This window comes from Pogona vitticeps, chromosome 1 (genome assembly GCF_051106095.1).
Source record: "Pogona vitticeps strain Pit_001003342236 chromosome 1, PviZW2.1, whole genome shotgun sequence".
In the NCBI taxonomy this organism is placed as follows: domain Eukaryota; kingdom Metazoa; phylum Chordata; class Lepidosauria; order Squamata; family Agamidae; genus Pogona; species Pogona vitticeps.
This window is the reverse complement of record NC_135783.1, coordinates 189,963,115-189,989,865: the sequence shown is the minus strand read 5'-3', so window position 1 is coordinate 189,989,865 and position 26,751 is coordinate 189,963,115. Positions and strand designations below refer to the sequence as shown.

Genomic DNA, 26,751 nt, shown 5'->3' with positions numbered 1-26,751 from the left:
ATAATTCAAAGCATACAACTTTTAAAAAAAGATACAGCATTGATGACCATATTCTGATCTCACTAGCTGGAAAAAGGAAAAACATTCTGCCCACTTATAATATTGTCTATCTGAACATAAAACCTACCAATCTCTCTGAATGTTCAGAATGTGGGGAAAAATTGTAAGCAAATAACTATCCCCCACACATCTGGTGAATAGTATGGTCATTCTCCAAATTCCCTGGCCTATCCTGCCATGGATATTGTCAGCATTCACCAAGGTTACTTCATGTTGATGTGCATTTGCCACATCCATACAGGTTCATGCATATTCTCCAATATTTTTCAGCATTCTATATTTACCAATATCATCAGTCATGTTCACTCAGGTCTCATAAAACTCATAGGCTTAAGGTTCACATTACAGTACTTTAAGACAGATTGGGGCCATCTTCTCTAATATATATATATATTACCAAACAAATTAATGCAGACTTAAATAATAAAGGTAAAATCTTTTGGAAAGATACATTGCCATTCGACACCTATCCAACATTACAAAGGATATATTGAAAAGTAATTGTATATATATCCTTTGTAATGTTGGATAGGTGTCGAATGGCAATGTATCTTTCCAAAAGAGTTTACCTTTATTATTTAAATCTGCATTAATTTGTTTGATAAAATGTCACTATTCAACTCCCTCCTGTAATTTTATTGTATATTCTCTTTAGTTGTATTCGTTTATATTGCTATATTTCAAGCAGTTTTGCGGATTGCACTTTTAAATACAATAGTAGGGTGCGTATACAAATCTGTTTGATTATTCTTTCTATTACTTGCTTAGATTAGATTATAATATGTATATCTCCCTCATGCCATTTGAAACATAGTTGTTTTTACTAAGCAAACAGCATTTTTTTTTAAAAACTGTTTTCTCTTAAAATAGAGCAAAATAAAATATATATGTGTATATACATTAATTATTGAACCAGTACACTAGAAACAAAAAAAGGCAAACTAAACTACAAAGGGTATGTAGACTGTGCTAAGTTTATACACACGGCCAACTTGTTTTCTTGATCAAAAGCCTCCCTCATCTCACACTTACCACTAGGTCCAACATTACTGTCCACAACCGTTCCCCTGTGGAAAAGTGGCAACATGAGCTGAATACGATACAGTACAATATTCACATGAGACAAGCATTCCCAGAGTGGCACCTTTTCACTCAATTGGAAAAATTCCTAAGTAACGCAGATACGCACTGGGAGAACTTCCTCCCACTGTATGTTCCCCAAGAAAATTTATGAGAAGCTGTAGCCCTCTGGATGCTAAACCACAACTCCCAAATCTCCTTGACCACTGGGCTGGAGACCAATAAGAACTGGAAGGCCACGACGCCCTAGATCACCTTCTCTAGCCATCCTAAAGTTCAGACTTCAAACCCTAGAGCAGAGGGTGGGCAACATGCAGTCCTCCAGATGTTGGACTGCAGCTCCCATCAGCCTGAGCCAGCACGCCCAATAGCAAGCTATGTTGCATCCTGCAGTCTTGGAACATCTGGAGGACCACAACGGCTTGCTCTTGCAGATTCTCATGTGTACAAGCAGATGTGTATCTTATCATACATGCACAACCACACCAAGCCATCATTTCACCATTATTATGGAGTGCATGTGAAGAAGGCCTTGATTCTAACTGGTCCTCAATATACTACACCCAATCAATTAATTAATAATAATAATCATGTGCCGTCAAGTCAATCCTGACTTATGGTGACCCTTTCCAGGGTTTTCAGTTCTTCATTAATTCACTAAGGCTGCAATCCATTTACCTGGAAAGAAGCCCTACGAAACTCAGTGAGACTTACTTCTCAGCTGTCATGCTACGGGATTGCACTGCAGTTCTAGTAAGGCTAGAGCCTTTTCTGAAAGACAAACCAAACCAAATCTCCTCTGGAAAAGAATGGAGGAGGGCCCAATGATATAGTATAAGGTGGTAATGAAGCCCAAAATATGATCAACATGGTCCCGAGTGAGCTGACAATCCAGTAACCTCAAGTAAAGTAAACCATCTAAGACTCAGCCATTGTATTACTTCTCCATATGGTTCAGCCTCCTCCTTCTTTGCCACATCAATTTACATGGCAAAAAGAATTTTCTTTTAAATAAATGCCTCCTCAAGTAGTGATCCCCTGCTGGGGTTAAGGTCTGGTTTTCAGTGATTCAGTATGACATACTCCAGGTCACTGGCCCAGGGGTGACACCTCAGGAAGCAGATCACATTGTGAGGGCTTCATCGTATCAATAGCAGGAGGGGAAGCATTCTGTAGAAAGGAAAACAACTAAAACAACAAAAATAAACCCCTGCAGAGGAAAAAAGCACACCGATTATAGCCCATGGATTGGCATTTCAAAAGCAGCAAGCAGCAGAACCATTATTTAAATCACAAGGAGGCTATGGGTGAGATTCCAAGTTTGTTCTCTCTAGATCAGATCATCTGTTGGGGTCAGCAGGCAAAAGTGGGCTTCAGCTAAATGTCTTTTTTTTTCTTCCCCAAAGGAGAGTTGTTCCCCCATCTTTGATTCCTCTTGAACAGCATTCTTCAGAAAAATATGAGGAATGTATCTGAATAAACACAGTACCTGGGATTGCCTTGCATTGGTGTAAGGTGAGATCATATAGTTGGTCAGTCCTCCTTTTTTTTGCATGGGATCTTAGAAGCAGAGCTTCTTGTTGGGGTGGGGATGTATTTTTCAGAACTCTTAGCATCCTCATCAAACGATTGTTCTCAAGGTTCCTTTGGGTGGTGGTGGAGGTATATGAAGATGAAATCCATAAAATATGCAAAGTAACTACCCCCACCCCCTTGTTAACTTCCAATGGATCCTTAAAACGCCTTCCTCTTACAAATAGGTGCAGCAACTCTCAGTAGTAGGAGGAAGGGGCAAAGGAATTGAGAGGGATGAATGGTGGAAGAAAGAGACAGACGTTGCTTATGAAATGCCAGCAGACTACTCTTAAGTGGCCAGGGCATCAGTCTTTGTTTATCTTGCTACCACCCCAGGTTTGTTGTGTAACAGGCTTGTTGGTGTAACTGGAAAAAAGATCATTTGTGCTTAGAAACACAAAAGGCTCAGATGATTTATGCAGTTTGGTCTACGTGGAGGACAGCAGCTTGGCTTGATTCTTCATCTGACTGCTCCACTTCCCCGCCGGTCGATTGGTTCCTTTCATCGTAAAGCGGCTGCCTGGTTTCTAGTGAAGCCTTGTGGTCATCAGCCCTGTAGTCATCACCTTCTTCAACAATTGCAAGCTCAATATTGTTGTTGACTGCCACTTCTTCTTCACTTCCTGTTTCTTTTTCCAGGGAGTCGGCTACAGCTTTTCCCTCTTCAACTGGAGAACTGGGAAGGACCAGGTCTGCATGAATCTCAGTGAAAGAGGTCTCTTCATCATTGGCGGTGTGTTCGCTGCCCGTAGCTTCTGTTGGCTTTTCATCTGTTTCCATGGAGGTGTCTCCATCACGAACTTTCTTCACGTTGAACGTCAGGGGAGAGACCTTGAAAGAGGAACTTTTTGAGGAGGAAGACTTCTGGTGGTTCGGGGTGAGAGACTTTTTAATCTTCTCTCTCCTTTCAGCAGATACAATCTTGGTGCCAAACTTGTTCATCTTCTTCTCAATATTTTGGCGGGAAAAGGCTTTCTTCAGGCTATCTACCTTCTTGAGGCTTGACCTCTTGATCTTCTCAGCTCTTGACTCCTCTATTTTCTCATCCAGGCTATCGTTTGCAGCTTCATCGTGAGGTTCTTCATCCTCTGAGGACAGCTCCACAGTGTGCATAGTTTCCTCCAAAGTTTTGTTCTCGTCAACCGGTGCTTCCTTCCCATCGGTAATACTGGGAACAGGCTCCTTCACAAACACACTGGCAGGGATCTCGTTTTCTTCCTGCAAAGAGATGACGTGTTTATTTCAGAGTTCACATGGCATAGAGATAACAAACAAAGCACAGACGTGAAAAACATCAATATTTTTCCTTGGAGTAATGAGGTAAAGGAAGTCAATTGTTGTTGTTGTCACAGTAGATTTAACGAATAACAATCACTTACTTCCTATGGAATTGCTCTGTTCTGCAGCCCAAGACTAATGAGTTATGAGCTGTCAGCAACAGTTATTGTTAATTTACTGCCATTCACATTCGCACTGGAGAACTAGTGCAGATATCTGTTCTGCTGATTTCTTCATACAGTTAAGAACAAGATTCAGAATCACTTCCCATTTCCCCTTCACCTCTACCTTCCCACTGCTGGATTAAGTGTATGTTAGCTAAGACATTAACCGTAGTTATGACTGGGGTTCAGCTTACTCCAGTGTCTGAAACCAGCATCAAACCATTGTTAAACAAATGATAAATACTATGCCTTCATTAGCTTGAACTCTTTATCACTTGAGAAACTACAAGGGCTGTTTCATCTTCCACTGGAGGATTCATGCATCTTTATCACAGTTACAATCCAAAGCATGCCAGAAAAAAAACTAAGTGAGGTGGTAGTGGTATACAGCTTCTATATAAATGTGTAATCCTCAACAAACAAAATGTTGAAATTTTTACACAGGAAGTGTTAAGATTCTTTGCAAGAGAACATTGTTTGGACCTACAATACTTCAGCTTCAATTCAGTAGATGTCCTTCATGATTAAGGGGAGTCTCCTTATGTTTGTTCACCTGGCTATAGAATCCAAGATGGCTTGACTCTTGGCTCCAGAACGAATTACTTGACCATGTGAATTTGCTTTGTACCAGTCCACCCAGTCCCCTATTACCTATACCAGTTGCTTACCAACTTGGGCGTGCAACTCTCATTTGTCCTGCCTATCGGTCATTCTGGCTGGGAGTGATGGGAGCTGTCTACCTGACAACACCTGACAACCCACAGTGGTGAAAAGCTACACTACAGTAACTGGGCAGTTTAGAATTTTTCCAAGCCCTGCCTGGAGATACTGGGGTTGAAACTCAGAATGTAAAGGAATGAAGTAAGGCTAACTACAGTGGGCACATCTCCATCTATCATACAACCTTACATATTGGGGGAAAAAAACCCGAAAACAAAACAGCAAGTGTTTTTACATATATATTCAGTCCATATATATTCAGATAACTAAGCGGTTGTGGAGCCAGGGGCTGTGTTCCTCTTGGGAGAAGAGCCAGCCTTTGAGCCCTTGCAAAATGCATGGTCCCAGGATCCAAGAGAAAGAGGGAAGGGCAAACCCCTTCTGAGCACTTCATGCCTCGAAAATCCTGGAAAATATGGCCAGGGGTTGGACTTGACATGACGACACATAGTCATTATCATTAGGGAAGCCATAGGAAGTTCAGAAGGGTTGGGTGGGAAAACGAGGTTGTTGAATCGCAGTTGAGCTGATTGTAAGGAGCAGTTAGCGAAAGAATTTAAATTTTTAAAAATCAGGAGTTCTTAAAACGCTGCCAGAGTAAGTTTTTAGACAGGTCTGTTGAAACATAACCACTCTGCTTCCAATAATTAAAATGCATCCCGCAAAGTCGGGACTTCAGAAAGAGCAACAGCTCAGCCAAGAGGGTGGGCTGTCCTCCGGGCAGGAGAGCTGGCCTTGGGACACACAGGCATTTCTGTTCCTTCCCTCACACTTGAAACAAAAAGTAGGCATTGTCCACCCTGATGTACGTATTTTTGTGTGTCTTTTTTGTTTTTCTCCTTGTGCTTTCAAGAGAGGGAGAGAGAAAAGAAGAGCAAAATGATCTAGGGACATCAGCCCCATTGTAACTATAAAAGGCTTAAGCTTCTATTCATTATGGCCACCGAAGGACAAAGTTCATAGAATCTCAAAACACCCTTGCAGAAATACTGGACAAGATGTGATGCTTTATCTACTGCATCACGTATATGGGGTGGTGGGGAAGGGAAAGGACTGATAAATATTGGCAGAGATTGGCAGAAGAAATATAGGCCTCCTTGAGACTGTGTCGTCCCTAGCCTGTGTTCAGTAATTTCATAGCAACTCCTTACATTAGGACCTGATTCCAAGTTTTTGGATACCCTTTAAATAGCAAACTGAACAGATAGAGGCAATCACTGGGGAAATTCAACATCCCTGATCATGGTTTCCCTTTGGATTTGGGCGAAACAATTATGGAAAAAATGACTCACCAATGAAAGCTGCCTAGAGGCCTAAAATAAAGAAAGCCATACTCTCTGAAATGGGTTTTTTTTTGGTCTCTCTCTCTCTCTCTCTCTCTCTCTCTCTCTCTCTCTCTCTCTCTCTCTCTCTCTCTCTGTGTGTGTGTGTGTGTGTGTGTGTGTGGGGGGGGTGTTTGTAGAGAAAACAAAGGTGGGACAAAGCTCTTCGAAAGAAAGTATTCTAACTTCTGCACAGTCTCATTCTGTCTGTGTTGTTGGTAAAGATTAGTATACTTTTGATAAATTGTGAAAGGTTAGAGCAATGGTGCATGTGTGTTTTAAATCTTGTATTTGTCGCCACTTCTAAATAATATGGATAAATATTTAAAGTTTTAAAAAAGAAGAAAAAGTTTAACTAGGCATATGTTTCTTAAGACACACTGACATGAAGTTTAATTTGGTTTTGTTTGAACTGGCTTCCAAGATGAATATAAAACAGACACTGGTTGCACCCCCATCTTAATACGGCTGTCTTTACAATACCGAGAGAGAGAGAGAGAGAGAGAGAGAGAGAGAGAGAGAGCGAGAGAGAGAGAGAGAGAGAGAGAGAGAGCGAGAGAGAGAGAGAGAGAGAGAGAGAGAGAGAATTCTGAGCATACTTTTATGTAAAATGTAAGTAACTTGCTGTAATCACCGTCACCCTCTGGATTTGCCAGGGCACCTTCTGCATGTTGGAAACATGTCCCAAACAGTCCCCAACAGGCAAGATGGTGTCCTCAGACATTTCTTGTGGACTTCACAAAGGCATTTTGTCGGCCACAATCCCAAACAGGATAAGATAGGTTTTGATTGGTATGCATTCATCTCCATAGACCAACTAGTTTTCTTTCTTTCTTTTTGAATTTAGAGACATTATGGTTTTGAAATAAAACTCCCAGAAGCGTCCAGTCATTAGGGCCAGTGGCCATGTTGATAGAGGTCTTGCTGGGAGTTGTAGTACTAAAGCAACTTTTCTAAGCACTAGTTCTTTCTTTCACTCTGCAGACAACATTTGGGTTCATTCATCCAATTTTTCTAGGTAAGGAGCTATTACTGATATTGATAACTGCTCTACTTATCTAGAAGATCTTAGAATATATAAACAAAATAATTTTGAAGCTCCAGCTGTTGGTACAGTATTTCTTTTAGTGCCAACACTGAGGCATGTGCTACACAGAGGCAGGATACAGCCTTAAGATACCTGAACGGTTATACCAAAGACTGGAGAGGAGAAGGTGGGTAAAAATAAGGGATGATGAATGGGAGCACTGAACATTTATGGGTCTTTAAGGTGGGAGCCATGAGCAAGCAAAGGACCAGAAATAAATGGGGAAGAGAACAGCCTACCAAACTGTAGGGGCATGGATACATTACAAATGAAATGCCAATTTAACTACCGTTTTGGTCTGAAGGCTCCAGAGAAGGGTGGTTCAATCACAATGCTGAGACAAAGTTTCCCTGTGTTCTTCCACCTTTGCCCAAGGATTACAGACCCACAGTGCCATGAAGCAAAAGGATGATTAAATCAGCTCTAGGCTAGCTGGATAACTTAGCAACTTGAGCCAGTGGTCTAGAGTCTGCTTCCACATTATGACGCCCGGGAAAACAGCCAGCCTATGTGACCTTGGACAAACTACATGGTCCCAGAACACCCCCAGAAGAAGAGAATGGTAAATCACTTCAGAGTATTTTACATCTAGAACACCCTTGGAAGCCAGAGCTAGCCATTAAGAACACACCCAGAGAAACCATGCAACTGAGTACTGGTATAATAGCTTCTTATTCTAGAGAGAACAGCTCGAGCTTAGAGAAAGAAAATTAACTTTAAAAAAGTTACAGTTCCCCAAATACTCCAGTCGTTTTGTTACTTGCTATGCTGCCTTGAGTATTCAAGGAGCTAAAATCCTTTCTTTAGCCTAGCTTAGCATTTTCCTTAGTGTGCTACTTTTTTTTTGTTATGCCATCTTGGAAACGTGTTGTTTTGGAATTAATTCTTATAATTGTATTTTTATATAAGTTATATTAATGTGTTAATGTATTAATGTGTTTTTATCTACGTAAGCCGCCCCGAGCAGACATTGTCTAGAGGGGCGGGGTAAAAATCTAATAAATAAATAAATAAATAAATAAATAAATAAATAAATAAATAAATAAATATGGAAGAGAAGTCTCTCTCTCTCTCTCTCTCTCTCTCTCTCTCTCTCTCTCTCACACACACACACACACACACACACACACACACACACACACACACACACACACACACACACACACACACACGTTGTCTGAAGTGGTATGATTTTTGAATGCCTGAACAAGCCATTTGGTTCTTATCCAGGGCTAGAAATGTTGGAACAACCAAACCCCCTGAAATAGACTCAAAACACTCAAGAAAGGGACTGCATGGGCAGAAGAAGCTGCCGTATGGGCAAATGAAGCTCTAGATGGAACTACTATGTACAAAAGTGATGAAGAAAGAACGTTGCATCAGCAAGCTCGACAAGAAATAGCAGCCACTTTTGGCTGTCGTGGAATGCAATGCAATGAGTAACATTTGCAGCCCGGAAACAGCAAGAAAAGCCAACATTCCAGGAGAAAATCCCCTCCAAATTAAGAAGGCAGCAATTCCTTCCTTCCTTTGAAAAACATCACAGTTCCACAGGGTGTGTCCCGGCAGTCTGAAATGAAGTGGACGAGATGCTTGCATAGCTTTCAGGCCTAGAAAAATCTAGCAATTTTGGCAGTGTTTCTAAGTCCCTCCCATTGCTGTCTGTGGTACTGGCATATTCTAGCAGATTTAGTTCATCTCAATGTACTCGGTTCTGTTTGCCACTCTGCAGCAGATAACGCTGATGAGACAAACTTGCCTTCACACAGCTAAGAAAAAGAATTAGGAGAAGTATCTTTAGACACAGGATGGTGAGGGAGGGGAGGCATGCCAAGCGAAATACTGTGATAGTTTTCAGTGCTCTTCCAGTGTGAAACGGCTTGCAAAACACTGCAGAAACAAGGTAGCTTTTGCGTGTCAGTGAATGGAGAGTGTGGTCTCTTTGCCAAGGAGGTTTCTCGGAGGAAAAGTTATTTGGCAAGGCTGGCCAGGGATGAGGGTCTGAATGTACTGCAGGAGCCATCTTTCAGCTTTTTACAGAAATCCTGCTTGCCTCAATGAAAATGCTGGCACAGAAAAAAAATCAAAGATAAAAGTTACACTGTTATGATCCTCCTGGTGCTTTGGTTCAGGATGTTCAAGGGAGCAATGTTCAGAATCAAAGAGATACCTGTTAACTTTCCCAGAGAAGTATGAGGCTTGTTTCCCACTGTCTGTTCCAAGAAATGATATATTTTGGGGGGGGGGGAATGCTTGAAACAGGGGTGGGGAACCTGGGACTCCAGAGGCTGTTGAATTAGAAATAGCCACCGTGCCTCACCACAGGCTGATTGTAACTGAACACCTAAGGAAGACCACAGATTCCTGATCCATGATTTAAGGCAACCAGCCCACACAGGACACAGAAAGGACTACAGTATGTATGTCTGCAGTGTGGGTGCCAGTGTTCCCTGGACTTTATGTTCCTGACTTCCTCATCTTGACTGTGGAAGTCTAAAGAAGCCTCCTATCCACGTTCCTTGAAAATACAAAGCAACACCCTGCAAAATCAGGAACTCTGATAAAGCAGGGCTGACAGCCACGCCACAACTTACTCCTGTGTTCCAAAGAACACAAATGGAACACTGCTCAACACAAGGAGGACACGAGAGACTCAGCGAGTGAGGCAAGCACACCCAACCGTGTTGAGTGGTGGCATCAGCATTTGCAACACTATGCCTCCTCTTGTACATGCGTTCCTTTAGCCTGTTCAGGTGTAATAAGTACAGCTCGATTCTCCCTTCAGAAGAGAGGAACGCCTTCAGATTAATTCACACATAGTGGTTCAGGTAGCCCCAGGGATTTCTTTTCTTCTTAACCTTCCAAGTACCTGACTCCGCATCAGTGTTTCTGTGAGGAAACTCTGCCAACTCTACCATGAAATTCCAGTGCATTGTGGGAAATTTCTCAGTACTGTATTCTGGTTTACAGACCTCCCTCAGATTACTGCAATGTGTTCCCCTAAGCTTTGCTTTCACCCCTCCGATGACTTGGAGGTGTGTACTTTTAGCAAACTTTATCTACCACTGCTTATTTTTTCACTGAAGAATCGACGTAAGCTTCAGAGAAGCCCCAAGCATCTCTGCAATATGGTGATCTAATTGATGCCTTTATCCGTGTTGTTGGGTTGGGGTTCAGTTGCTCAGGCTTCTCTGAGGAGTCACTTTCCACTCTTGTGCTTGAGATGCCAGGCTGAATCTAAATCTGGGCCTCACACATAAAACATGCACATGTGAGTCCTATCCAGACATTCAAAAGTGGTTTAATTTGAAAGTGTGGAGGGAGAGAAATAGAGAGTTCTAGTTTGATTCTGTGCCTCTCACCATCTATGAAGGGCAAGTAGCTAATTGAGTAATTAAAGAATAGGAAAAGATCAACCAGGAGAGGAAATAGTCGCAAAAAGGTGTTTAAGGCAGCTCAGTCTTTCTAGAGAACTGTACAGCTCGGCAGGAAAAAAGGAACTGAGAGGAATTGTGGGTTTGAGGAGCATGTGCCTCGTGGGGGAATCACACCATAAAATTGTTACTTTTAGTTCTAGAATCTTCTGAGAACGTCAACGCAGGCGCAGACAATACCCATATGTCTGCATTCACAGAGGCCACAAAGAAGAAGAGAGCGTTCTAGTTGGATTCTGTGCCTGTCACCATCTCTACAGAGATGAGGGAATGTCTGAAGAGGAGACAGTTTGCCACCTGTGGAGTCTGTCTACACAGTCAGAAATCCTGAGGTTTCAGAATCCCTGATCGCCTGTCAAGACTCTCCATGCATAGCAGCAGCTTTCCCCTTCAGAAGCTCTCATCTCCCTGGAGAGACAGTGACCATGGAGGGGGAGGGGGGGACTAGAATCCTCTCCTTACTCACACTTTCAAATAATTTTTTTTCTGAATGCCTGGGCTATAGGTGCTGTTTATCAATTTATGCAGAGCTAACTATACAATGAACTTAACACTCTTACCAGTACTGTACCACACCATAATGTACAGAAATTGCTGAAGGATGCTGGAGACCCAAGGACTCAAGAAGGTCTTACATTGTTCATGTCCAATGGAGGACACTAACTGTTTCTAAAGCCATGCTCTGTTTTCTAACATACCGTCACCCAAAAGGACCACAATGCAGTGGAATGAAATGTATTTTGCAAGCAGAAGGTCCCAGGTTTAAAACCCGGCATTTTTCCAGATAGGTCTTGGAAAGACTCCTTCCTGAAATCATGAAGGGCTGCTGCCAGGCAGTGAAGCTAATACTGAGCTAGACGGACCAGTTTAGATAAGTCAACATTCTTCTCTAACTCAGTGTAATAATGAAAGGCACATTTTGCATAAATACTTGTAATTTCCCTTGAAATATAACCAAGGAGGGTCTCATAATTATATTAAAGGGGAAAGATGAAACTTGTGTACATGCCATACATAAAACAAGACACATATTTGGTATATAGGTATATACACTAAAGTTCAAAACTGATTTTTAGAAATTATGCCAAGTTAGAAATTATCCCAAGAAATTTAGAAATTATAAAATGATATATTATATAATATATATATTATACAGTAATGATAATAATATTATAACAATTTTAGAAATTATCCCAAGAAATTATCCCAAATTATCCCACTGATTGAACTATTAAAGATAGTATTTTATGCCTTTTTTTTTCAGATTCATTCCTGAGCTGGGTATGACTGCCAGCGAGTATCCAAGGCAACTTTGGAGGAGTATTCTGAAATATTTAAGAAGCTGAAAAACCTGCAACTTACTGCTTTTCTTGAGAGCTCATGAAATCAAAGCACTGAAACATTTTATGTTTTATGTTGTGTTTTGCTGGATGGGAAGTTCCATCTCCACGCCTTGTAGACTAACAGGACATTGTTACACTAACCAGCTCTAAAGAAAGGCTTCTAGAGTAATGGGACTTAATAATAATTGATAGGTATAATTATACACTGTCAAGTAGATGTGTGTGGTAAATATTTCCTGTCTTTTCTAGGTATAAAGTATTCAGAAGTAGTTTACCATTTCTTCTTTCTATGGATTCTCTGGAATTATACAGCCTGTTCAAAGCTGTATAGGTTGGGTCTCCTCTGAGGAGGCCCAGTGGGGAATTGGACCCTGACCACTGATGCTACAGTCAAGATACCTAACTCACTGGGCTATCCCCCTGGTAAACAAGTACAGGATTGCAGCCTTAATCTGCAACCTTAGTCTAGGTAGTTGCCGTTTTGTCACACTCCAATTACTTTCCTTCACTAATATCCACTTCTTGATCTGCATGTGACAAGCAAGATCTCAACAACTGACAAGATGATAATCGATCAATCAATAGATCAATCAATCATTCATTCAATCAATCAAGGGCAACAAATTACCATTATTTAGACTATAATCAAATATTTCATTTGGCCACATTTATTTATTTGGCTTTGGAAATGTCGGTCACTTCTGCATCTAGGAATATATGTAAAAGTCTTTAAAAGATGTATGTAATACACGTTCTGCAGCACCCTAATTTATATCAGTGCAAATTCTCTCACCTAGTTATACTCTTGTAGCACAAGTGGTGTAATTTTTGAGATGAACTGAAAGGCTACCATAGTAATTATCGGTTGTCTACTGAGTTTTTCATATATCATTTGTGTAGTGAGGCAAGAAGATTCTGGCTGTTGTGAGCATCCTTAAATTTTACTTAGACCAGGGATTCCCAACCTTGGGTCCCCAAAAGTTCTTGGACTAAAACTCTCAGAGGTCTTTACCACTAGTTATGCTGGCAGGATTTCTGGGAGTTGTAGTCCATGAACATTAAGGTTGGGAACCACTGACTTAGTTTCACTCATCTCCATCCCCACACATCTCTTCTTCTTTTAAACCCCCCCCCCCACACACTGAAAGAGAATAGTTCCACATTTGAATCCCCCCCCCCAAATCCTGTACTAGAAGTGAATTTCAATAAGTGCATTGGTTTTAGAATGGGAGTGGGGACCCCAAGAAATGGAGAAAAAGCCTTTCTTCTGTACTACAGCCCTCTAAAATTACTGTACCACCTCATAATATACTTGCGGATCACTGCTTTGATAACACCTCCCGCTTAAAAAATCCTCTGAATGTGGAAGGCTGATCTGTTGGTGAAGTGCTGCTTCCCACTCTGAGATGTTGTGCATCTGTGTAAAGTCTGGGATAGCGTTTCTGAATTTGTTTACTGTGGCATCACTTCTGATGTTCTCATAAGCTGCTTCATCAGTTTCTTCAAAAAGGCCATTATGACCTGATGCATCTTTAACGTTGTAACGCAATTCGGTTTAGATTTTTGAACATCTGGTGGTTGTGTTAACCTCTTTTTATTCCAGGACCAGCAGCACAACATGCAATCAAAACTATTAAATTTCCCAGCCAGCCGCATCCCCTTTCTCGCTCTTTTCATTTTGCGATCAAATATTTACTAACTGCCTTCGCTGGGATGGGAGTGAATGCCAATTCGTGGGCCCTTTAACTCATTTAATGGATTTTTTTTGTCCCGCATGCTATTAAACAGCACATTGTTTATATTAAAAAAAAATCTGACAGTCTGTCCCCATTTTGGATGGACACACAGGCACTTGCTGAATCTCGCTGGTGTACGACCAGCAGGATGACGTTTATTCTGAACCCAAGCAAGCAAAAAATCATGCAGGTCATGTGGTTCCAACAAAACAGACAGGAACAAAGCCAAAGCTTAATCAGGCTTTGCAAACAGTCATTTCTGTGTTTTGTTAAGTCTTCTGCGCCGCCTGCATTTATACCAACTTCTGCAGCCCTATTAGAAAGAACCAGGAGCCAAGCAGATATGGGACACTAAATCTAAAAGAGGTGGGGGGAGTGAGAAGCAAAGACTTTGAGAAATTAAACATGTATTTTTATGAGAAAGGAAACCATACATTAAAAAAAAACACCTTTCTCAAACAGACATGAGCCTTTTGGAGCAATTAAGCAGGAGCAGAATTTATAGTGCACAACCCCAAATATTTATTATTTTCCACCTTGCCCTGCTTTGGAGGCTCCGTGCAGAGCTTGGAAATGTTACCTGAGTGGGATCATCACCCCCCAGAATCCCCTTTGTGGTCTGTAGTCCAAGAATTAACTTGTTCAAGCTCTGTTTTAGAGGTGGTCAGAATATTCGACAATCCAGGCACTCATCAGACCCGGAGCTTTGCAAACTCAGTCAAAATTCTGCAAACAGCAACCATCAGCCCAAAGCTTTTACTTCCAGAAGTGTCTCTCTCTGTATTGACTCCTGTATCGCTAGTTTATAGGGTGGCCAAGGGGCCCTTCCCATCCAGCTCCAAACAGTACTTCTGACGTCGCTGGTGGGGGGCAGAGACTACTACAGGCTCCTACCTCCGTCCTGGGTTCCCCTCCTAGTCAGGAACTTCATTATGAATTCCCCTGGGAACAGATTTTAGAGGGGAGGAGGAGGCAGCACACAGCAACCTTTGCTATAGTTATACTGTACCCCACCAGCCCCCAACCAGAGGCAGCATGTGGTTCCAATTTTCCATTTTTTGGAGTATGCTGCCATGCTTACGCCATCTATGCCTTCAGCTACCTGCTCCAAGAAACTATTTTTCTAATATTGTTTACCCTATTGTATTAAGCTTGGTGGTTTAGGTCTCTGGCTGCAGAGCCAGAGGCTGGGAGTTCTATTCCCCCCATCTGTGCGTCCTTGACAGGGGCTGGACTCCATGATCTCTGGAGGGTCTCTTCCAGCTCTGTAGCTCTAAGATCATTGTCATTAATGTTCTTCTGCATTACCTATTAGCCACCCTAGAAGGACTTGCATATTTAAAAGGCAAGATATAAATAACTGTAATGAATGAAAAATTGGGTACTGTGCAGAGGAACACCTGGTGTTTGAAAAGCTACCCTGTTTTCCCTGTTTTCAGGTAAGACTTAACCTGAAAATAAGCCCTACTATGATTTTTCAGGATGCTCGTAATATAAGCCCTATCCCCAAAATAAGGCCCAGTTAAGTGACACCCCGCCCTCCACCATTGTGTAGCAACCAGAAGATGACATGACTGTATTTGAATAAATGTAGATTGTTGTACATGGAAAAATAAAATAAAACATCCCCTGAAAATAAGCCCCAATGCATTTTTGGAGCAAAAATTTATATAAGACCCCGTCTTATTTTTGGGGAAACACGGTATGAGACGACAGTCTTCTATTTGAAGAAATTTTCTATACTGTATAGGACTGCCGGGTTTAAGCCCATTAAAAAAAAAGACCCATCAGAAGAAACACACAGGGAAGCACAGCCCCGGGGGTTGTGCATTACCTGTGAACACCTTGGCCACACCAGACTGAGCAGCACAAGTCACACAATCTGGCCCTCTATCATGAGAAATACCGTATTTCCCACATTACAGTGATTTTTTAAAATATGCACCCATACATACCATATTGCCCCCAAAATAAGAGAGGGTCTTATATTAATTTTTGCTCCAAAAATGCATTAAGGCTTATTTTCAGGGGATGCTTTATTTTTTTCATGTACAATCTACGTTTATTCAAAGACAATCATGTCATCTTCTGGTTGCTCCACAATGGTGGACGGCGGGCTTCCACATAACTAGGGCTTATTTTTGTGGCAGGGCTTATATTACGAGCATCCTGAAAAATCATACTAGGGCTTATTTTCAGGTTAGGTCTTATTTTCGGGGAAACAGGGTATCAATCAGCACATGAATCCTCTTAGCTATCAGAAGCATGAATCAAAAGGGTGAGAATTCTCTCTTTCAATTTCATATCCGAGGTCACTCTAACCCAGCAGAAGGTTGAAATAACATGTACTTCTTTTCAGATCTATTTGTTACTCGGTAAACATTCAGCAAGGGCTCCGTGAGGAACGTGCAGTGTTGCATTTAATTTCTCTCATTCTTTTTCTGTAACCCAAGAACTTAAACTGGAACCTCACTCTATGTATACATAAATTCTTTGTCTTCTACTAAATCAGAGGTTAATATTGTTGGGGCAGGAGAAAATATGCCTGTTTGTTTGTCATAGCAACTATGAAAACTGACTATATGCTACTGAACCAAAACAAAGCTCTGTTGGTTGTGTGTGTGACTCTCTCTCTCTCTCTCTCTCTCTGTGCATTTTGCTTTTTATCCTGTGAAAAATACTTTTCACTTCCTATTTTTTAGAGGTGGCCTAAACAATTGAATAGGTATTTTTATTAAACTCATGTAAGAGAGATCAATGAGAAGGATTTTGTCTTGAAAGACCTTTAGTGAGTGAAAAGAAAAATAAGCATAGAACATTGTAGCAATATCTATAATCTCTCCTTGGGTATGTACGGTCAGTCTGTTGCCTGGACACGGATATGCTTGGTAGCGAATGTCACGCAGCTTCCAGGACTGAATATGTAAGCCACTCCTATCAGTTTGGTGGAGTCTTTAGACTGATTATATATAGAAGGTCGATGTATGCAACATAAAGTACATGGGAAATGCTCATCCACACACCAGCTTCTTGGTGTACAGCATGTGGAGGCCAGTTGTTATTCTGGTGTAGGAAAAATTTGCCCAAGGGATATGGCAAACAGGGCAAACCTAAAATGATGCAGCAGCCATGTAGAACTTCAGAAATGTGGAGTTGGGAAGCTCAAAGGGATGCCAAGGGTCATTATGCCAACCATAATGGAATTCCATAGTTTATTCGACTCATAGCTACCCCAACCTCTGTTTAAAAAGTCTCATGGAGAAGTGTCCACCACCTTCTAGGATCGGTTGTTCTACTGATGAACAACGCTTACCACCCAATTTTGCCCCTATTATTTTTTTGGAACTCTTAAACAGCCCATCAGATCTTTTAAGATTATCACCCCCTTGCTCTTCTCTAGGTTAAATGTATACAATTCCTTCCACTGTTCCTCAAAGAGTCTTGATCTTCCTGTTTTGGACACACTCCAGCTTCTTGATATCCTGCATGAAGTGTGGTGGCCAGAACTAGACTCAATATTCTGGGTGAATTTGGACCATGTATGAGTAAATTAGAGCTCAAAAAAGGTCACTTCCTTGGATGAGGACTCGAAGTCTGGGAGTTACAAATCCGATCCAATCATATCTCCAGACAATGACTCCCTCATACATGCTCAGACCTCACCTAGAATTGTGAGTCCAGTTCTGAACACCTGACATCTTGGACAAATTGGCCCTAAGATCCTGGTGAGTGGAACAGGAACTCCAGATAGCTAGAATCTTTTGCTCCAGAGGTTACAGATGCACTTAAGGTTTGGATGGTTGTTGCTAAGGCCAGCCTGGCTTAGGCAGGGCAAAGCGACAACGCTAGCTGACAGGTGCGATGACTGTTCCTTCTGATTCCCACCCTGCCTCGTTCACTTCTGTTGGAAGATAAATACTGTACAGGGTTTCATTCTACCTGGTACCATCTAAACCTTCTGCTCACCAGCACTGAGGTTCACTTGAGCTTTTGGACACGCAGTGGAAAAGGTACCATCAAATTCCTCTTCAGCTTAGACTGTAAAAGACTTTGTGTTGGTCCCATGTTGGTACGACTCAACTATTCAGCTCTCGAGGTAACACAGCTTTCTTCTTTCCTAATCTCATATAAACTAGCTCCTTAGGAAACACAATTCACTTTTGTCTGGGACTTCCACCATCCCGTTGCGGAAACCCACAGAAGGTCTCTGTAGCAGCTGGTTGGTAGTTCTGTGTTTTCCACTGGCGTAAGTTTAGTACAAATGACCAGCTTTCAAGTGAAGAGCTCCCACAGGGTACATGTAACCTGTACAGTGGTACCTTGACTTAAGAACTTAATCTGTATTGGGGCTGTGTTCTTAAGTCGAAACGTTCTTAAGTTGAAGCACCATTTCCCATAGGAATGCATTGAAAACCATTTAATCCGTATCTGCTGTTTTTCGTTCTTAAGTCGAGGCGCTGTTCTTAAATCAAAGCATTAGTTCCCATAGGAACTAATGCACAGCCGGTTAATCTGTATCTACCACTAAGGGGTGATTTTTAAATTTTTTTTCTTTTTTTGATTTTAGGTGAATTTAGGTCAAAAAAAGGACAGGAAAGTTTTTTTTCCTTTTTTTGGTTCTTAAATCGAGGCTCCATCCTCAAGTCAAAACAACTTTTTGCGAATGGAGCCGTTCTTATCTCTAATCGTTCTTATGTAGGGATGTTCTCAAGTCAAGATACCACTGTACATGTCAGTAAGTGACAAGGAGAAACTTTTATTTCCCCTTCATCTCTAGATTTCTCTAAGTTTCTCATCATCGTGCACCTATTAGGGAACAAATACTCCCCATAAACTGAATTGTCTTTTATTCACACTTTCCCACTTCACTAAAAGGGGTCTGTGTTATCTACCAGAGGATAGCTGAGAATGACAAATTCATGATGAGAAGATCTACTAAGAACCTCTTATTAACATTCTTCCCCATTCTCTCACAAAATGACTGTAATCTGAAGCTAACAGAATCCGCCCACTCTTTTAGAGTAATACTATATGCCTTCAATTGCATTTTTCCAATTCCATGTCATCTGTTAACTTTAAGCCTAACCCTTTTCCTGCCCTCATGGCCCCTCTCTGGCATATTTCTGAGTGATCTGGAACAACAGTAAGAGTCAAAATCCCAAGAGAGACATATATATGTGCCATCATTTCATACTCCATTCATTCAGTCTGGGCTATTCCATATAGTTTTGTGCAGGACTTCAAATCGAAGGCATAAAATAAAATAAAATAAATCCTCTGCTGATGAAAATTTCTAGGCTTGAAGAGCAGAAGCGTTTGTGTGGAACGATCGTTACTATTAAACTGGGTCCTTTCAGAGGGTTCTGTTGGTAAACATGAAATAATGTATGCATCTGTCACGGTTTCTTGTTTCTGTCCATAGCTTCTGATCCTTGTCTTATTTGGGGGATTTTTAAAAAGAGATTCATTCCCCCCCCTCCGGTTTTATTTGTGTTCTTAATCTTCTTTAAGACTATGAGATTTAATGTATTTGTTTAATCCTTTTAAAATATTATAATAATTTAATATGCGCTTCTAAACTTTGTAAGCCACACTGGATCCTCTAGGACAGTGATGGCCAACCTTTTTGAGCCTGAGTGCCCAAATTGCAACACAAAACCAGCTTATTTAAAAACAACTGCCCCTGCACTACAAGTGTTAAATGCTTGTTGTTTTTCCCCCCTAGGAGTGGTATTAACAGAAATGCTTACTGGTCCTCCAATCCTCCATGGGGCTAGAATGGCTGCCGTTCCACCCCTCTGCTAGACCACTGCACCAATGGAGGGGAGTGCTGAAATCCAGGAACAGACGATGAGTAAGTATTTCTCGATGGTGACTTATGGCCCGCGTGCCCACAGAGAAGGCTCTGCATGCCAGCTATGGCACATATGCCTGAGGTTCGCCATCGCTGCTCTAGGAGAAAGGTGGCATATAAATCTTTTAAATAATAAATTATCCCACCACTCTTTTTTCTTCAGTTATGCTTTATCATTGATTTTTTTTCTAAAGAATTGCAAGTTCAGCAGGAACAGAAGTTGGTGGTAAAAATAATAATAATACTGGTCAAGGGCCCTTATCTACATGCAATGTAGGAATGGAAGGGCAGAGAGCTCAGTTTTCCCTAAATATGCTGGCCACAATCCTGTTGCTTAACAAAATTAACTGCACTAAAGCAGACCCAGGGGGAATGATAGATAGATAGATAGATAGATAGATAGATAGATAGATAGATAGATAGATAGATAGATAGATAGATAGATAGATAGATAGATAGATAGATAGATAGATAGATAGATAGACAGACAGATAGACAGACAGACAGACAGACAGACAGACAGACAGACAGACAGACAGACAGATAGATAGATAGATAGATAGATAGATAGATAGATAGATAGACAGACAGACAGATAGATAGACAGACAGATAGATAGACAGACAGATAGACAGACAGACAGACAGATAGATAGATAGATAGATAGATAGATAGATAGATAGATAGATAGATAGATAGATAGATAGATAGATAGATAGATAGATAGATAGATAGACAGATAGATAGACAGATAGATAGATAGATAGACAGATAGATAGACAGATAGATAGATAGATAGATGATGAGTCTTATGTCCAATAAATTGGAAGTTTAGCATATATTTGTGGCTGGTTAACAAGTCACAACCAGTATCCTATTCAATGCTATGCATATACACAGAAGCTCCAGTTGGACAAGCTGCTGTGGTAACAAGCTTGGTGCAGCCAGGAACGTGACCGGCACCTCGTCAAATCACAGGACAAGGTAGACATATTGAGCAGGATATTCCTGGCCTATGGTTTGTTCACAGAGATGGGTTTGGATACCAGAACCTGGATTTTGACAACTATACCATGGCTTGTCATGACATGAAAACAGGGCAAAATGGTGTAATTAATCTATCTCTTTCTCAGACTTTCCAATTCTAGTCCTATAAAATGTTGGCTGCAAACAATCTGACATACGCTTGACATGGAACTGAACTTTCTTGGAACACCGTGGGGCCTCCAAGCCGAGATGGCTAGGGTTGGGCTGTTTACCCAAGACTTCTTTGTTTACGCAGAACATCTATTTTAATACAGCCTCTTTAATACTGGAAGCTTTTATCTTAAAACAAAGGACTGAAAAATGGAACGCAGAACCCCTGAGCGTGCAAGGATCTCTTCCTCTTTGGCTTCTATTATACAGTACTGAGAACTGCGCAGGGCGAAGGCAAACAATGAGAAGGTGGGGTCTTTTCCTCCCAGAGGGAAAAGACAGGAGGTTTGCAAGTGAACTTGGCCAAATGTTTTCCATCCAGACTCGCTCAATTTATTTAAAGCGTTATCATCTAGTGGTGCAGGAGATATTTAATGAAAAGATTCTCTCTCTCTCTCTCTCTCTCTCACTCACTCACTCACTCACACACACACACACCCCACGGTGAAGTCAAACAGCTTTCACCTCCTCTTAAAACCTGCAGCTTTTCTGCAACCAAGTGGGATGCTGTGTATACTCGGTTTAAATTTAGATTTTATATAATCCAGACCACTGCTAAAAAAGGGGATGGAATGCATACTGTTGATCCTATTTAAAAAAAAGCAAGTTGGGTTCTACAAGCACTCTTAAAAAAAAAAAAAAACAGAGCTGCACTGATGAATGGGCCAAGATGGGTCCTCAGATGTTGAGGCTGCCGTTTCATCAAGAGAAGCTGGTATTTCTAAACAGGCAGCAGGCTCACTTCAACCAGCAAATGCTTGAACTGGCAAGCTAAAGCCATGGAGTCAAAATTTTAGGCAGATACTCTTATGTAACCATTTAGAGCAGAGAGGTGCAATGCTGCCCATTTATTCTAAGTCAGGGGTTTTAAACTCAATTTACCTGGGGGCCGCTAGAGACAGAGTCTGGGTGAGGCTGGGCCGCATCAGATTTTCCGCCAAGCGGAGCAAGAGCCCAAGGAAGCCGCCCAGGAGTTTCCTTAGCTGACAAGACAGGTGGGCTGGCTGGCAGGCTGCAGTTCTGGATGGAGGGTGCAAGAGGTGCTGTCTTGGGAGAGAGCCGGCGAGCGAGGCAAGGCTTTTTTTTACTCTTGACAGCAGAGGATGTGTGGGCGCTTTGGGGGGGCAGGCAAGGCGAGGGCCACAAACTATCATCTGGGGGGGCCGCAAATGGCCCCCAGGCCGCATGTTTGAGACCCCTGTTTCTAAGTCAATGTTCCCAACCGTGGCTAACTCAGCTGTTCTTGGACTGCAATTCCCAGAAATCCCAGCCAGCACCGCTGGTGGTGAAGGCTTCTGGGAGCTGCAGTCCAAGAACACCTGGATTACCCAAGGTTGGGAACCACTGTTCTAAATCAACCATGTTTCTGATAAGGGTTCCATGACAGCCATGGGTAGGGTCATCCACTCTCCCCCCCCCCCAAAAAAAATTGATTCAATGAGTTGCTAAGGGAAAAATGGAGAAATGGATCACTCTTAGGAAACATGTGAACTCATCCCTTGCAGGGGGCAATTTTGAAATTAGGTTATTGGCCGCACATCTCTTCTCCAGTCAGTACTGTAAAACATGGATCCTAATTTGGGATACTTGTTTGAAGAGGGTATGGCAATACTGCAGAAAGGATTTATATGGATACCCTTGCAAACAATATTCCTATTAACCCATCACTACTTTTATCAGTCATTTGTGATACAACAACATCCTGAAAGGATAGAAAACAACTACTTTTCCTGCCTACAAATACTTTGCTGCATTGCCACCTGAAGACCAGACTTCCAGATCACAGTCAACAAGGCAAATAACTGTTGACAAGCCTGAGCTTCGGGTTCATAGAGCTGATAGGGTATGGTGGGAAAAGTGATGGGCTGGGAAGAGGTGGGTCCAAGACTACTACTACTACTTCTTCTTCTTCTTCTTCTTCTTCTTCTTCTTCTTCTTCTTCTTCTTCTTCTTCTTCTTCATCATCATCATCATCATCATCATCATGTGCACTCAAGACAGTTCTGACTTATGGAGACCTTTTTAAAGGTTTTCCAGGTACAGGATGCTTGCAAGGGCTTAACTATTCCCTTCTTCTGGGGGTGCCCTGGGACTGTGCAGCTTGCTCAAGGCCACACAAGCTGCCTGTTCTCCCCGAAGGCACACTGTGGGGGAATGAAACTCCCAACTGAAACCACTGAGCTTTCCAACCAGTTCAAGACCTTTTAAAGATGCTCTAATTCCAGATTTCCTGCACTACTATGTGCTTCTGAACTCTGGGATTCTTTGATCCAAATCCCAGCTCAGGCACAGAACTGATGTGGGGCCAGCCAATACCTTTCAATCTAACCTGTGCCCAAGGGACCCCCCCCCCACACACTATGCATGTTGCTCTAAGCAATGAAAGAGACGCACAGCTTGAAAAGGGTATTCATTTGTTTATTTATCTTTTGACCACTAGCTGTTGAATACCCAAGCCAGCATGGCAAGCACTGGAGATGTTCTCCCTCTGTGGATTCCTAGACTGACAGACTAGGACTTTGGAGAACACGGGTTAAATCCCCACTTGGTCATGGAAACTCACTGGGGGAGTAGAACTGGTAAAACCACTCCTTAAATATCTCTCTTATCTTGAAAGCCCCATTAAGGTTGCTCAATGAGTTGGTTGGGACTTGACAACACAGCACACACACACACACACACACACAGACACACACACACAGAGACACACACACAGAGACACACACACACACACACACACAGACACACACACACACACAGAGACACACACACATAGACACACACACACACAGACACACACACACACAGACACACACACACACAGAGACACACACACACACAGAGACACACACACACACAGACACATACACACAGAACACACACGCACACACACACACACAAACTCGGAGTGCGGATATTTTGCCTCATTGCTCATGCTTTGGACCTGAAATTCCCAGAACCACATGTGGATGATGGGAAGGGGTTTTGAGATCTGTAATCCAAACTTCTGAAGGGCTAAAAGTCCCCCTCCCCTGACATCTGCACCACATAGTGAACAACATACAAGGATCTAATGGCCCCCTGACAGTGTCTCACATTTCTACATTTCACGGCACACATTGATTCTTGGAAGCGCATAATTGTGACATGTGCTTTACAGGAGAGTCTATATACGTATCTACTTTACAAGCCATGCATCCTAGAAGAAATTGATGCTCAGGCTCGTTCAAAGAGACTTGTCCCTCTAGCTATCCTGATCTGGAAAATGTGTATCCATGTGATTATGTTCTAGCAAAAGCAGCAATGAATGGGTCTTGTGTGTGAGCACTGATGTAGAAAATGGAACATCATCCGCTCGGCAGGAGGAGGGTGGATACAATACAAACATTTCTTTCAGTGCCCATGCTTTTGATAACGTTGGGCTGATTGGCATCCTGCATGTCCGCAAAGAAGGGAGAGGAGAGGTGGAACGTCTCACTCATGAATCTGAACATTTCAGTCCTTTTCTTATTTCTTACACCTGTACATGACAGAGCCCACTGCATTTTCATTCTTGCCAGCTGTATGGCAAACAGGTCCTTTTTCTGACAAAAAGCATATATGAAACTCCAAACTTCCAATTCTTGAGTGTTTTATGAACTTACTAAGTAATCTTAGGCAAAGGCGTTCTTTCTCAAAATGAACCTTAGTTCCCTTGCTCTGCTGAAAAAGAGACGATGACACTTGATAAGCTTACAGGCCTGTTGTAAAGATAACATAAAAGATCTACAGAAAGTATTTTAAACACTCTAAAGCAGCCATTCTCAACCTTAAGATCCATAGATTCACAGAATAATTGAACTGGAAGGGGCCTAGAAGGCCATTGAGTCCAATGCCCTACTCAATGCAGGAACCCCAATCAAAGCAAATATGACAGATGGTTGTCCATCTTTTTTTGGGAGGGGGCATGGCCATAAACACAATAAGAAAGAAATACAGGCCGAATCAAGATTATATACATTGCACAACAAACCTTACAATGTGGTGTGTGAAGAACTGTTTCCAGTCTGTGGCCCCCTTCAAATGTGCCAGAGGACCAAAATGACCCCCCCCCACAGGACCAAAATGACCCCCCCCCAGAGGACCAAAATGACCCCATTGAGAATGGCTGCTCCAAAGCACAGCAGAAATGTAGTAATAACATCATGGGCACTGTGAATCTTCATGTCTGGGCCATCTTTGTGTGTGGTAATCACAAAAACATCATACAAACCTAGTAATGCAAATACTGATTAATATATTCCTTGGAAGGCTTTCAAGTTTCAACATATTTCATTATAATGCTGCAGGAGGAGAGTGAAAGCAGGCCTAGTCCACCAACTTCGTTGAAAGATCAACATCTTCTGGTTGTGTTTACTACTGTCACCCGGCTGGGAAGCAGGACTAATCTATCCAGTCCACTGTGGAGCAATCTTGGACTCCTCTTCACTCTGAAACATGGGCTGGCAGTAGTCAAAGTGGGGAGAGAGGGAATCTCTCTCCTTTATCCTGGAGTGACCCTCCCCTCCTCTTGGTCCATAGGCTGTCAGGACTCTGAAATGGAACACTTCCCATTCCAGCTGGTCATAGAAAACGTAACTAACTGCGATGATTCCTCTCCTCTTCCTTTCCTTTTCTGTGCTATGCCTTCTAAATTGTAAGCCTAGGCAGGACTGCCTTGCTTTCTTAACTGTACATGAGCTGATTTGGGAATTTCTTGAGTTGAATGGCTGGATATAATGGCTAAATAAACATTACTGTAACAAGTGGGTGTTCATGTTTATAAATATAATAAACATATCCAAAATGGATATATTTAGGATGCACAAACGTTTAGCTGTAAACTATTTTAACCTAGTCCCCCGCCCCAAGCAGTGATTTCACAATCACTAGTTTGAGGTATGTTGATACATCATGCCTGGGGAGGGGTCTCCAAACTTTTCACAGTGAGGGCCACACATTTCTGCTCCTATGGTAGGTGTTCATAGGGCTCCAGCCTTCCTCTGGCCCTTCCTTGCTGTGAGTGCTCCTCCAATGCAGTGGCAATGGCCTTGATTTTGTTCTGTTTTTTTTTTCTCCGAAGCTGCAATTGTTCTGGTCATGGGCCAAAGTGGGTGACGTTTCGCACGGGTAAGAAAATAAGGCAGCAAGAAACCCTCCCTCTTCTCAGGGGTTTAAATTTACTACTACGGGACTAGCGTTCGCTGGAGCAACCAAGCTGCTTATCGCTGGAAGCCCGATGCGACTGAGTGCAATTTTTGTTCCCACGGTTTATCCTTGAGAGACAGCCCATCGAAGAAAAAGCTTTCTCCCACTGTCTTTTTGAAAAAGTGGCTTCCCTTTCCCTTCTGGACTGTCCATTTGACGTTTAATCCCTTATGTTTTAACCTTTTAATGTTTGTTGTTTTGCTCTTTTCAGAACAGTTTTTACAGCACTTTTTTTTTGCCTTGGAAAACAGTAATCATCCAATCTGGGTGTGGCTGAGCATTTTCCTCTCAGTGCTTTTCAGCAACTGCTGATGATTTTTCAAAAGGAAACATCCTGCACATTCTGTCCCTGGCCCAGCTGGCAATCCCTAGTGTTGCACAGACCTGTGGGTAAGTGGCTTTTTCTATGAGCTTGGCAGCAGCTCTATTTCCTCCTAGGCCACTCTAGATTCACCTGAGAAGCTATAGATGATACCAAATGAGCCCAAGAAAAACCCCATCAATATACAGTGGTGCCTCGCTTTATGATTGCCCTGCATTACGACAAAACCACTTAACAACGATCTTTTTGTGATCGCAATTGCGATGGCAAAATAATGGTCTGAATGGGTGAATTTCACTTTGCGATGATCGGTTCCCTGCTTCGGGAACCGATTCTTCGCAAAATGACATTTT

General features: G+C 42.0%; 1 protein-coding gene across 1 annotated transcript in view; it reads right to left on the bottom strand.

Annotated features, from left to right (window-relative positions):
* Positions 1 to 1,609: 1,609 nt before the first annotated feature.
* The window catches only part of CAVIN2 (caveolae associated protein 2), a 31,727-nt gene continuing 6,585 nt past the window's right edge, over positions 1,610 to 26,751 (bottom strand). Inside the window, exon 2 of the mRNA XM_020810512.3 lies at positions 1,610 to 3,933. Within this exon, the coding sequence (XP_020666171.3) occupies positions 3,130 to 3,933 (804 nt within the window). The 3' untranslated portion in view covers positions 1,610 to 3,129. The remainder of the gene's footprint in view (positions 3,934 to 26,751) is intronic.